This window comes from Myotis brandtii, unplaced genomic scaffold (assembly GCF_000412655.1).
Source record: "Myotis brandtii unplaced genomic scaffold, ASM41265v1 scaffold1068, whole genome shotgun sequence".
Classification (NCBI taxonomy): Eukaryota; Metazoa; Chordata; class Mammalia; order Chiroptera; family Vespertilionidae; genus Myotis; species Myotis brandtii.
The window spans coordinates 600,384-615,230 of record NW_005353622.1 but is presented as its reverse complement, the minus strand read 5'-3'; the positions used below and the strand labels follow the sequence as shown (position 1 = coordinate 615,230).

The 14,847-nt window shown below is 36.9% G+C and overlaps 1 protein-coding gene across 1 annotated transcript in view; it reads right to left on the bottom strand.

The window, feature by feature from the left end:
- Positions 1–12,088, bottom strand: part of PVRL3 (poliovirus receptor-related 3) — a 22,533-nt gene extending 10,445 nt beyond the window's left edge. Inside the window, 4 exon segments of the mRNA XM_014541233.1 lie at positions 3,925–4,042; positions 6,308–6,604; positions 11,694–12,051; positions 12,053–12,088. Of these exon segments, the coding sequence (XP_014396719.1) occupies positions 3,925–4,042; positions 6,308–6,604; positions 11,694–12,051; positions 12,053–12,088 (809 nt within the window).
- Between the last annotated feature and the right edge of the window lie 2,759 nt (positions 12,089–14,847).

The window sequence follows — 14,847 nt, the reverse complement described above, 5'->3', positions numbered from 1 at the left end:
AGCCTGGCAGGGGGGGTTGTTGGGGGTGACCAGGCCAGAGGAGGTAAAGTTAGTGGCAACCAGGCCGGTGTGGGGGGCTGTTGGGGGCAACTAGGCCAGCAGGGTGGGCAGTTGGGGGTGATCAGGCAGGCAGGCAGGTGAGCAGTTAGGAGCCAGTGGTCCCGGATTGTGAGAGGGCTGTCCGATTGCCGGTTTAGGCTCGATCCTGGGGATCGGGCCTAAACCAGCAGTCGGACACCTCCCGAGGGGTCCCAGATTGGAGAGGGTGCAGACTGGGTTGAGGGGACACCGGGCCTCTAGTATTACCATAAATCACAATAAAATTCCACTATAGGAACACTAAAGCCATTCATTACAGTGGAACTAAGCATATTATTACATATCATTTTTCCAACCTTGGGGTACAAAAAAAACCCCCCCACCAATAGGTTTTTCTTTTGAAACTGGTTGTAAAGGCCATAAATTACTTTTTTTTTCTTTTTTTTTAGATAAGAGGTTAAAAAGTCAAGTAAACCCAGATAATTACTATAGTTTGAGTTAGGCAGATCTTCAAGAAGTTCATTCACTTCCTCACTCAGCTTTCCACTATTTACCCTACTGTCCTCTGCTGTGTTGCTGAGATGCAAAACTAAATATCTGATGCTTGCTTTCAATGACCTAAATACACAGGAGACTACCAACTAATTACAAAGAAAATAAAAACAAATAATAAAAAGGTAGAATGGAGCAAATCAACACTGGAGAATAGGAGGGATGATTTCATTCTGTGATCCATAGGGTAGTAGGTGGAAGAACAATCAGTAAAATCTTTTATAGTTGCCAGTATTTTAATTTAGCAATGGAGAATATAGGCAATCTAATGGTTGAAAAAACAAAAACTCCCAACATAAGAGAACTTTGGAAAGAACATTTTTATAAACATCAGCTTAAAAGGTGAACTCTTTTACTAAGAGGAAAAGAATAAATATATGCCCTGACCAGTTTGGCTCAGTGGCTAGAGCGTCGGCCTGTGGACTGAAGGGTCCCAGGTTCGATTCCGGTCAAGGGCATGTACCTTGGTTGCGGGCACATCCCCAGTAGGGGGTGTGCAGGAGGCAGCTGATGGATGTTTCTCTCTCATGGATGTTTCTAACTCTCTATCCCTCTCCCTTCCTCTCTGTAAAAAATCAAAAAAATATATTTAAAAAAAGAATAAATATAAACTATATCTATCTTTCCAACTATCTCTACTTTGGGCCTGAAATTCAAATCCCTTTAATTCTGGGAAATATAAAAATGTCTTATAATCCTTTAAATTATTTATTCAAATGAACCACATTAAGAAAAATCTAAATATCACACCGAACTCGCAGCAAATGACATTCTAAACACCTTCTATGCTCTTGCACCTATGTTATATTATTTATATTCATTGTCTCTACCCTCACAAAAAAACTCTATGAAGTACTTTTATGACTTCCTCAAAAACAGACATCTCCAAATACAGACACTAGGATAAGAATTCAGAATTGTCTCACTTTTAGAAATACTTGATCACACATCTTAACCAATGACTGTTTCCCACTTTTAAGAAAATGTAAATGAAAAGGCCTTCCCTACTTTTAAAACTGTATATTTGCTTAAAGGCAACAGATCGACCAAATATACTATTTCCTTGCTCTCACAAAATCCCACCTAAAACAAGAGTTAAAGGAATTAAAGCTATTAAAAACCTATGAGGAGAAAGAGAGCAGGAGATAGAATTCATCATATAATATATTTCAACAAACTTTTAGAAGAAAGAAAACAGAGGAAGAAACATTTCTGGTTGCAGCAACTGGGGTGGGAGGAAAGGAAGAGGTGGGGAGATGAGGTGATACTGGCTCTAGAGATTAGAGGTCAGGGATGCTGCTAAACATCCTACAATTCATACGGCTGCCTCCCACAAAAAAAGATTAATCTAGCCCCAAATATCAACAGCACCAGGTTGAAAAGCTCTGCTTTGGGCTAAAGAAGTGCTTAAAGGAGGCATATGGACGAGAAAGTAGTCAATTTGGTCCAAAGAACTCCCAACAGATTTGGAGCTTGGCTCACTGTACTACAGAAGGCCAGAGTGAGGCAAGATACTAGAGATAAGAACATTAATTGAAAGTTGAAAAAAACGAAACAATGGACTCCACCCAACTCTATACAGATACCAGTCATTTATGTTTAGGTAAGAGAATGAAGGTTAATTCAATAACTAAACTGAATGGCCATGTAAAAGGACTTCCACCTTTCCATGGGTGACATCAGAAGCTTCCCCCCCAAAATAAACACCTCTCTACTTGATCACTCTGAGTGAAATCTACAAATGAGTACTCCCTTCTATGGAGTATGTTTCTGACCAGCATTTTAACTTAATGCATCTCTGTGAAATAGACAACTGAGAAAATTAAGTAATATCTACAAAATGAAAGACAGAAAACAAAACAAAGAATTAGTAGGAAATAGGAAACAACATGTAGAAAAAAAAGTCTCTGCAGAGGAAAGAACTCTAGTATCCCTAGGATAAAATAAGAAGATACTATACCCATAAACTAAGAAAAGTATGCTATGAAAATGAACAGAGAATAAGAAAATACTCTTAGAAAATAAAAGTGTGCCCCAATTTTTTAAATGGGGGTAGGGAGTAAGGAGAATGGGGAAATCAAGCAAGTCTCCTAGAGAGAATAAAAGTTATTTGAAAAATAAGAAAGGATATTTACTATACAATAAGTAGAAGTCCCAGTAAGAGCAAACAGAAAAAAAAAAAGAGGGGAAATAAACAAAAAAATTATCCACAGTTGAAAAATACAACTCTCTGGATCAGTGATGGCAAACCTTTTGAACTCGGCGTGCCAGCATTTTGAAAAACCCTAACTTAACTCTGGTGCTGTGTCACATATAGAAATTTTTTGATATTTGCAACCATAGTAAAACAAAGATTTATATTTTTGATATTTATTTTATATATTTAAATGCCATTTAACAAAGAAAAATCAACCAAAAAAATGAGTTCGCGTGTCACCTCTGACACGTGTGTCATAGGTTCGCCATCACTGTTCTAGATTGAAGGAGCCCCTATACATTGAGAAATATGAATAAAAACCTTATTGTAATAGTTAAAACTTCATAATTAAAGAGAATTATGGATATACATAGTAAGCTACACAAGTAAAAACAAGCCAATTACTAGCCTTGGGGAAAATAGCTTATACAAAAGAAAACAGAATTCCAATACACTACTTAGCTCTCAGTAAATAATATTTACCTGTCACAGAGAGGCAAACAACAATTACAAAATTTAACTAAAAGTAACTTAATCTCACCCTAGCCAGTTTGGCTCAGTAGCTAGAGCGTCAGCCTGTGGACTGAAAGGGCCTGGTTTCGATTCTGGTCAAGGGCATATGCCTGGGTTGTGGGCTCGATCCCCAGTAGGGGGCGTGCAGGAGGCAGCCAATCAATGATTCTCTCTCATCATTGATGTTTCTCTCTCTCCCTCTCCCTTTCTCTCTAAAGTCAATAAAAATATATTTTTAAAAAAGTAATCTCATTGGGATTACAAAAGGTAGGAATATGTATGTATATGGGTATATACATGTGTGAAGGGGTAGATCTAAAATTAAATTTTCATCTGTCATAATAAGAAGTGAGTAGGTAGCATTAAAAATGACTAAATGAAGAAGGAGCAGTTTAAGACCTATAATAGTAACTATCAGAAGGAACTGCTAAAGTAGCCTCTGAGGAACAGAATTGTGGTTGGTAGGAAGGTGGGGGGAGGTGCAATAGAACACTTAGAAACCCTTACTTTAATTTTCACCTATTAATATAATCATGTATTACACTGATAAAAGACAACTTTAAGCACTTAGAAATTCTTTTCACTTTTAAATAAATAAATTTACAAGTATCTAACATTATTACCTGCTCCACACAGATTTGAAAGGTGGTGGATTTGCATCAGCATTACACTTGAGATTAACACCTTTTCTTCCTACAAACCAATTTCCATCATAGCCAGTTACTGAAACTTCAGGAGCATCTATAAAATAAATTCATGACAGAACAGATTATTTTTTGTTAATGATAAATACAACATACAATGGTAAAGCATAAACATAGTAAATTAAACTTTAGAAGAACAGAAATAAATTTTTCTTCTCTCAATGTACATAACCAATGTGGAAGACAGTACTCAATAAATATTAGTTGACCAAATGAGTAAATAAATGAACAATGAGTACCCAAACATTAAGCAACTACAAGCACTTACAGTTCTTGTTATTATAAACACTGAATGTAAGAATATCCACAAATCTATAATCACCAAAAGCAAAATTTAAAGAACCCTATTATGAAAAATATAGGTATATATGAAAATACATTTCAGTTCTTAATTTGACAATGAGACATGGCATTTAAACCTATTTACCTAAAATCTATTATGGAAAAGAATAGGATGCTAACAGAGAAGACAAGAGGAAGGGCTTAATTTAGATCGGGGATGAGGTTGGGGATGTCATGAAAGACTTCTGTAAGGAACTAATATAAGGTACAGGGACCCTCCATGTTTCTGTGAACGACATAGTAAATTATATGAATAGTACATGGTCAGATGGGAGGTTAGAGAGAGACTATATTAGTCTGTAACTATGCCAGAAAAGCTTGACCTACTATCAAGCAAGGTTTATAAAAAGGTAGTAAAAAATTAAACTTTCACTAAGGTACAATTACTTTAGAATTCTAAAAAAGAAATGCCTGCCTCTTATACATTCCAAGAATTAACAAACATTTTTGAAACTTAAAATTGGTACTAAAAATGTTGCTGAAAGAATAGTATAGATATCTGTGAGTTTTACTTTAAAAGGAGGGGAGATATATTAACGTATCCCCAAAGAATACCTCCAGATTTTGAGAGATGAATTTTAGATATAAGATTATATCTTCTTAAACTTTGTTCACATGTTTTATGGTCCCTATTAAGAGGAAAAAGCCATAAGCACTCTAACAACATTTTAGGAGCATGGTAATAAATCTAAATAATAATTACAATATCTTATACTAGAAAAAATGTATTTATATATTTAGGATTGCATTCAAGCAAACAAAAAATAATATACATAATACAAATGGAAGAAAATTTCAGTAATGATTAGATACAGAAAAAGAAAATATATCTAAGAAAATATCAATAGTGCTTACAATTAACATCTGCATTTTACAAGAAAAAGGAAAAAGTTAAGAGTCTGAAAGTAAGGTAAGAAAGAGGGGAAACTTTAATTGGATTCTCCTCAGAAGTAAGGAGACAACAAGGTACTCATATTGAAGAATACAATGGTAATAACATTCACATAGGTATCTTCTCAAGTTTAATCCTATAAATGTTTTTTAAAAATCTTTAGAATTAGCTTTAGAAACCATTACACCAAGTCTAACTAATTTTAAGTTCCATGCATTATATAAAAACCCCCACAAAAATCAGAACTTCATAAACCTATCTACATTTATGATCTGTACAATGATGGAAATGACAGTAGAACCTAAAAGAATTTATTTCTAATATGCTTAATTTTCACTTTCTTTGCCCTTATTGATATGCACCATCAGTTTTTCTCTTGCTCAACTTTTAAAATGCTTTGCAAAAATATAAAGGGAAAAGTATACACACATACAAACATAAACACAACAGAGTATCCCATAACAAAAAAATACAAGGTAGGCCAACTTTAAACTTATTTATAATGATTATTATCCCAATGATGTGTCAAAATATTATTTTACCTATATGAGAATCTTACACAATCAATAAAATTAGGTTCGAATACTGAAAGAATATAGATTTTTCAAAATAATTTAAATGCATTTAGGAAGTAAAAGATTTTTGCTGAGAAAAGAGAAAACATTCTGAGTGGCATCAATAAAACTGAATAACAGCTAAAATAATTGGACTGGCGAAGTAGTTGTCTCTAAGTACTGTACATTTTGATGTATAAATTTCCACAATTTGCTTAAGTCCACCTTATTCTTAAGGTCTAAAAAAGGATAAAGCTAAATAATTCTAAGTTAGAGAATATCTTTAATATCATTGTCCATCTTTACAAACTGATAAAAACTGTTCTGATTAAATGAAATTTCCACAAAAATATTTTTAAATTAAGGGGGAAAATGTCAGTAACGAAAAGCTGTAAGAATTTCTGCATATTAAATATTAAAATTAAACACAGTTTGATACAGAATAATTTTAAAGGAAGAAAATGAAAACAAAATGCATCACATGTTTAAAAAGCAAATGTTACCATATACTTACATTGTATATCTAATATGAAAGAATATCGGATGTCCTTTTCCAAGGCTGGATGTTTTACAACACAAGTAATTCGCCTTCCTCGAGCAAATCTGGTTGGAAACAGCTTGTATTGGCTGACAATTGTAGCTGTTTCATTTGGAAAGGAAGTTGTAGTGGATTCCATTTCACCAAGATCACCTTCCCAGTTAATATGTGCAACTGGTTTTCCAGTTGCTGCAATACAAATGGCTGCTACTGTTTCGTTTCCTCCATCAATTAAAGAATCTGGCCCTTTTATCAAGCTCACAGTGGGTTCAACTGTTCAAATTAAAAAAAAAAATTGCATGTCAATTAAGAATATATTTATATCCTTCCAAGCCACATCTAGACATATTTCATAAATTTAGGAGTAACTGCATATAACATATAGACTCACACTTTTATGGTAAGTCTTGGAACAAAAGATGATCACGAGCCAGGGCAAATAAGCAGCCAAGATTTTATAGAAACACTACAAAGATGGCTCTCCTAGTGACAGATGAGTCCTTCTCAAAATCAGCATGTACAAAAATTACTGTGAAATGGACCATAATTTCCACTATGAAATTAAAGGTATTATTACTCTGAAAGGAAAAAAAGTAGTTCTACTACTTGATGATTCATTTGTGCAGCAAAAATATATAAAGCATATTTAAAAGTAAAATATAAGTATAGAACTGACACTGTTAAAACAGAATATCACTAATATTTATTCAATGGAATGTGCATGCCACCTATTTTTCCCCCGGTATAAGTAACCTTAATGTTAGACACTTTCTATCAAAGGCCTTCAATCATTTTCTGTATTTCCCTTAAAATCTTTTATCTGATAAACACTACTTACCCAGATGATCCCTAATTTTCTCCAACTTTGATATAAGGCTTGACTCTACATTTTCTAACCATCTGCCTGGTATTTTTTGCCTATATATTTTCAAACTCAAAAAAACAAATGTTGAACTATTTATCATCTTGCTACCAATCACTAACACCTGTTTTTCAAAGAAATTCCCATTTAAATTAATGGTAACATAATTTACTCAATCACCAAGGTTCAAGACCTGTTATTTTTCAAACCTCCCTTATTTCTTATATTCAGCCAGTTACAAAGATCTGCTAGTTATTCCTTTATAATAGCTCCCTTCTTCAGTCAAGTGGCAGAAATTAGTAAATGAATTTCAAGCCCTCACAACCTCATGGCTGCAGCATTATAATTTCAGGACCTCTTCATTGTAATTAATCAAAAACACCAGACTGATGATCCTGAATCACAACTTTTATCACATTACTACCTAAATCAGGTCTAAGTCATCCCTCTAAGCAAGGTGAGAAGGTGGTCAAAGCAGTGTTTCTCAAACTTTACTGTGCACCCAAATCATTTAGGGATCCTGATAAAATGTAGATTTATCACTCAATAAGTTTGATAGGTAACTGAAATTCTGTATTTTAACAAGCTCCAAAGTGATATCAATGCTGCATAGTTCATGAACCACACTTTAAAACAGCAAGAGCCTGAGAATAGAAGGGAGGTGAGAAGCGGCACAACATTGTATACTAAGTTCAAATGTCTAGTAATATACAGATCAAATTCCCCATCCTAACATTCAAGTTACTTTAATGTGGTTCTACTCTACCTTTCTATCCTTTAATTCTTTGAACAATCAAGAAATTATTCAATGTTTCCACTAATGGGGGTTCTCAACAGTGAGTGTTCTCCTGCTCTCCCCCTCTCCCCAAAGGACACTTGGCAATGTCTGGTGATATTCTAAGTTAGTACAACTGAGGAACTGCTACTAGCATCTAGTGGGAAAAGCCATTAAGGCTGCTAACCAGTCTACAATGACAGGATAGCACAGCCCAACAAATTCCAGGCCCAAATTTCAACAATGCTGACTTTGAAGAAATTCTGCCCTAGTGTGTATTGTTTTCTACCTGCCTCTGTTAGTTCACTCCCTATACGTCTTTCCTTTTTGCCTACCCCAAACCTACCCACCATTCAAGAACTGGCAACTATTTTTTATACAAAACATTTCTAAACTGACAAGTTCACCAGTCCATTCCTATATCTTTCTTAAATAACATTAACGTATGAGACTGCTATTAACTAGGGACTGTTACATGCTTGAGGGATATCATGTTAGATTTTAAAGTGCAAAGTTGTAGCCCACCACATGTTTACAGTGGGGAAAAAATATAATGAACAGTATGGTAACTGCTACAATATAGTCACGCTCTAGATACAATGGCAAAAGAATAAAAATCATCAAATTGTGGAGGGAGTAGATCTTTCAAGAATGGCTTCCAAAAGAATGTGTTTTGATGGACAGTGGTTAAATAGAAGAACGTAGGAAGAGAGAGATAGAAGGAAAAACAAGGCAATCAAGGCAGAATGACAAACATATAAAAACGTGGACAGGTGTTAAAAGAACTACAAATAGTTTACTAGGATTATAAAATTTGAGTTCTGCGAGAGAAACAGAAAGGAATGAAATAGGTGAAGTTCAAGAAGTAAGCATGGGTAAAATTATGATTAGTCTTATACTGTAAACAGTCTTGAGTTTTAAAGCACTGAGTACTGCATTAATTTAGGAGAAATTCCTAAAGTTTAAAGCAAAAATAAATTATTCCCACCAGCTCTCTCTTCCATATACAAACTATCTATTATGTTCTTGACACTGAACTTAATATGGCCTGTACTTGATTTTTCAGATATTTATGCCTTGCCTTCCAATCAAAATACTTCTCAAAAATAGCAATTTTCATAAATGTAAGTTATATTTTCTCACAACTCGTTAGGATAGTGTCTTAAACATATAAGTTTCTCAAAATTTTTATTTTATTTATATTTTTGCATACTATCTCTCAATATAAAAATCTATATATAGAGAGGTAATATGCTAATTGGTCCTAATGGTGTCCCAGTCACGACTATTCAACAAGCTGCGTGCGCACAGAAGCTGGTGGGCAGGGACTTGCGCCACTGAGACATGAGGCTGCTGCCGGGGGCAGCCCCCCCCCACCGGCGGAGGCATGCTCAGGCCCACTGTACCGCCTGGCCTGGAGGGGGGTGTCAGGACTGGGGCGGGGCCTCGGCAGAGAGCTCTCAGCACTCCTACCTGGGGTCTGAAGGCATGAGAGGAAGAGAGAGCAGATAGGCAGTTAGGGGAATCAGGCCAGGAAAGAAGAGCAGTTAGGCAGTTAGGAGGATCAGGCCAGGAGGGGAGAGCAAATAGGCAGTTAGGGGGATCAGGCCAGGAGGGGAGAGCAGTTAGGAGGATCAGGCTGGCAGGAGAGAGCAGTTAGGGGGAGCAGGCCAGGAGGGGAGAGCACTTAGGGCCATCTGGCTGGCCAGGGAGCAGTTAGGGGCATCAGGCAGGTAGGAAAGCAGTTAGGGACATTGGGCAGGCAGGTGAGCGCTTAGGAGCCAGTGGTTCTGGATTGTGAGAGGGATCCCAGATTGGAGAAGGTGCAGACCAGGCTGAGCGACCCCCCCTCCCCCCGCCCATGCATGAATCTCGTGCACCAGGCCTCTAGTATATATATAACAAATTTGGACCAAATTGTTTTCCTGCATTCAAGAGACCCTAAAATTACTGCATTAACCCCTAGAGTGCCGGGAGCGTGATCGCGCTCCTCCTGTCTTTCGCCAAAAGTGCCAGGAACGCTATCACGCTCCTCCTGCAGTGTCACTATTATATGTTTTGTTCAATTTTTTTTTCCTACTAGTATTTTATGATAATAATAAAAGCGTAATATGCTAATTAGACCAGATGTCTTTCCGGACGGCCTTCCAGACATCCTTCCGGACAACCTTCCAGACGAAGCCAGGACTGCGGGGGCTGAGGCAGAAGCAGCCACCGTGGTGGGCAGGGGCCGAGCCCCTTGCATGAATTTCGTGCATCGGGCCTCTAGTCTGTACTAATAAAAGCCTAGGTGACCATCACGCCCTCACATCATCACACGATGGCATGCCCACGTCATCACAAGATGGCCACCCCCACGTCATCACAAGATGGCTGCCACAAAAGATGGCCGCTCCTATGTCGTTATAAGATGGCCACCCTGACAATGTCACAAGATGGCCACCACAAGATGGCTGGCAGGGGAGGGCAGTTGTGGGCGATCAGGCCAGCAAGGGAGCAGTTAGGGGGTGATCAGGCTGGCAGGCAGAAGCAGTTAGGAGCCAGCAGTCCTGGATTGTGAGATGGATGTCCGACTGCCGGTTTAGGCCCAATCTCTGTGGGATCGGGTCTAAACCGACAGTCGGACATCTCTTGAGGGGTCCCAGATTGGAGAGGGTGCAGGTTGGGCTGAGGGACAACCCCTGCCCCCCCAGTGCACAAATTTTGTGCACCGGGCCTCTAGTATAACATAATTTGATGAGCATAGGGGACTAGTTGAATAAGCAATAATACCTCTGTACCAGGAGTCAGCAAACATTTTTCAGTAAAGAGTCAGATAGTAGTTATTTTAGGTTCTGTAGGTCGTACGGTATAGCTATTTGACTTTGCTGTTGTGGCATCAAGCAGCCACAGACAACATGTAACTGATGAGTATGGGTGTGTTTCCATGAAACTTTATTCTCAAAAACAAGTGGCCAGCCATATTTGTCCCTCAGGAAATAGTTTGCCAACCAGTAATATACCATGGATTCTCTTTTCAAATATATTTTTTTATTGATTTCAGAGAGGAAGGGAGAGGGAGAGAGAGCTATAAACATCAATGATGAGATAGAATCATTGATCAGCTGCCTCCTGCACACCCCCTACTGGGGATCGAGCCTGCAACCCTGCAACCTGGCATGTGACCTTGACTGGAATCAAACTTGGATCCTTCAGTCCATGAGCCAAACCAGCTAGGGCAATAAAAACATATGTTTTAAAAAGTATGGCATACCCAGCCAGTGTGGCTCAGTGGTTGAGTGCTGACCTTTGAACTAGGAGGTCATGGTTTGATGCCCTGGTTTCAGCCTAGATCCCTAGTGGGGACATGCAGACAACAGTTGATCAATGAGTCTCTCTCATCATTGATATTTCTCTCTCTCTCTTCCTCTCTAAAATCAATAAAAATACTTTTTGGAAGTATGTAAAAAAAAACTCAGCACTTAGTATAAATAAAATATAATCTCATGAAAAAAGTAAAATAGCTAAGACCTACATACAATTACATAGATAGATAGATAGGTAGGTAGGTAGAGAAAAGAGTTTGTTTAACTTAAGAACTTAGAATCAAAGGATTTTAATACAGAACTTGAAAAACTTATTTTAAACCTAAATTTATATATAATTTCAATAATTTTGAATTCTTTAAAATATTTTTAGTATAATCCTCACAACTACCCCAAAACACATAACTCAAGCATACCTACCTAATACAGTTACGGTTGTAGAGGACTGAGCATTTCCAAGTGGGAATGTAACAGCTTTGCATATGTATTTTCCAGAATCAGAAAATCCTATGTTATGTAGAGTAATTGTTGCATCGTTAAGTGAATAGTTTTTAAACAAGACTCTTCCCTGATACTCTCCTTGAACAGAGAATCCATATTGAGGATGGTGAACTGCAACAGTCTGTGAACCTTTGCCATGTACCTTTTCCCATGAAATTTGGGTTATAGTTTCATTCACTTCAATTAAACACTTCAATGAAACATTCTTTCCCCATACTGCTGTGACATGTGGCTCCACAATAATTGGTCCAGCTAAGGCACCTATAGGGGGAAAAAAAAATATAGTTCTTAAAAATATATTGTGCTAAAATCATCCTCCCCTTTTTTTACTCTCCCTCCTTTCTTCCCCTCCTATGGGTACACATACTCACACACATGTTCTTGGGGTTGGATGTAAGACCCAAAGAGTGACTTTTAAATAAAGTAAATACCCAACGATATGTGTTGCAGTGGAAAAAACACTAGATTGGGCCAAGAGTAAGCTTGGAAGCAGATCCTGCCCCAGTCAAGTCTTCAGTTGAGATCCCAGCCCTGAGCTGACACCATGACTGCATTCTCATAAGACTCTGAAGCAAAGAACCTAGCTAAGCCATGACTTGATTCCTGGCCCAAAGAAACTAAGAGATAACAAGTCTATGTTCTTCTAAAGCTACTAAGTTTTAGAGTAATTTGTTACTCAGCAATATATAACTAATTCATGTAGATCTGTTAAACCACATATAATACCAAAGTATCTTCCTTTAAAGGTCCTCTCTATCAAAATCTCTATAAAAACTTAATTTAAGATACACCAACTGACAGAAAACATTAATTTAGAAAACAAACAAAAAAGTAAAATAAATTTTCCCATTTCACAGATAAAGAAAAAAAAATGCCACAAGTGTAAGTTAAAATAAAATTACAACAAACTTTTTCCTTATAATACTAATTTTCTTCCTAAAAGCAATGGACCAAATCTAAATAATTTTAAGAGAAATAAGACTGATATTCATGAATACTAAAGTCAAATAAGACACTGATCACTGACAACTATATTAAAATATAAAACATAGTCCTTGGAGAGTTTACAACTCACATATGCGTTCTGACCCCTAATCCCCCCCCACCACAAAAAATCTCAAACTAAGAAGTAAACCAATATAAGCACTCAAAATAGAAAGTATAAACAACACCTTTAAAGTTTAGAGTTATGTCTAAATATTTTTAAATGAATACAGAAATGCAGAAGGGTATCACTGAAGAAAAATCTGCTTAAATACGTTCAAACATTTCTAAGTGACAACAAAAACTTTACAAATTATTTCCATGAACCTTTTTGAGAGAGAAAAAAACACATAAATTAATAAATTTATGAAAAATAAATGAGGACGAGCATAATAGATAGATAAAAGAGGGCAAATTTTACCATCCAAAAAAAAATGACTGAGGATATTACAAAAATGTACTAACAATTCTTATCAGCTATGGAAGAAAAAGGGGTTTTTAAAGCATTGTCTCAAAAAAGTATCATGCTCCAAAAAGTTTACCATCATGCTCTGACATGCTTTCAAGTGTAGATAATTACTAAGTTTTTAAAATTAATCTGAGACATAAAACATAATTATTCTAATGGATTTTAGCAACCTATATCATAAGCCTAGTACTAAACCAGAAAATATAAAGACAATTAAAGAGTAATTTTTGAATATTAATTAAAATACTCACATACTATGAAATAAAAGAAAAAGACTCAAAGAGCAAGTAGAAACTCTAAGAATGTAAGAATATTTGAGGCTACTCATCACACTGAAATCTCACACAACTTTTTCATTTGATGCTAAAAAGACATTTAATAAAGTTTAACATTCATTAATAATCTGATTTTTTTTAAAAATTGAACAATTGAGAAAAGGATTCTTAAAAATAAAGTTGATTCTTCGAAAATGGTATCACAATAAAATAGAAAGGGGATATAGCTATTAAAGAAGAATCAAGGCAAGATGGTTTATTATCATTGTTTAATTGAGACTGAAAAGTCCAATGTAAGGAAATAAGAGAAAGAAACAGAAAAAAAAAATATTAGAAAGGAACAGACATAATTTGAAAACCCATTACCTGAAAAACTTAAGAAGGCAAGTAAAGGATATTAGAACCAATAATATGGTTGCTTACAAAGCATGCAAAAATATAAAAGCATCGTGTTATAATAGGTGGTTACATTTACAAATTTATTGCAGAAAAAAGCTTAATATTTGCAAAGCATTAATATTTAAAACACCCATAAATAAAGCTGTAAAGAACCTATAAAACTGAATGATTGACTGGAATAAATAAAAGCTATGTCATATTCCTGGATGAAAACACCTAATACTATATAAAGGGCAAATCTCCCCATATTAACACACAAATTTTACGCAATTGAAGTGAAAAGCCTGATAAAAATTCTTGAAACTAGACAAAGGACCATAATAGCTAAGAAATATTTCAAAAGCAACAAAGGTCCAGTTGGAGAGAGAAAAATATTAAAGTAAAAACAATAAAAATCGTACTATTAGTATCTTAAAACAATTGAAAATACACAGACCAACATATATAATGGCATCTATATACATGTAAGTCCAAGTGACCATTACTACCGAACGACCAGTCTCTATGACGCACACTGACCAGCAGAGGACAGATGCTCAAAGCAGGAGCTGACCCCTGGTGGTCAGTGCACTATCACAGCCAACCTGCCCCTGGCCGGCGAACCTCCTGTGGTCCCTCCCCCTGGCCAGCAGGCCCCGGGCTGGGATGAGAAACTGGGGATGGGTGGCGGAGGACACAGTCCCTTTTCCAGGAGGGCGGAGGGCTGACCCCCTCCTCGGGGCCAGCAGCCAACCTCCCGCGGTCCCTCCCGCATCCAGCAAACCTCCCTCAGTTCCACCCCCCTGGCTGGCAGGCCTCAGTGGCAGTATGGTGGTGGGGGAAGGAGGATGAAGGGAGGCGGGGAAATGCACGGTGGCAGGGCTCCAGCATCTGCGTCTGGCGTCCGTTCCTTCCACGCCTGGCCTGACAACTGTTGCCTCCTCTCCCGACCCCGCCAGGGCCTTTG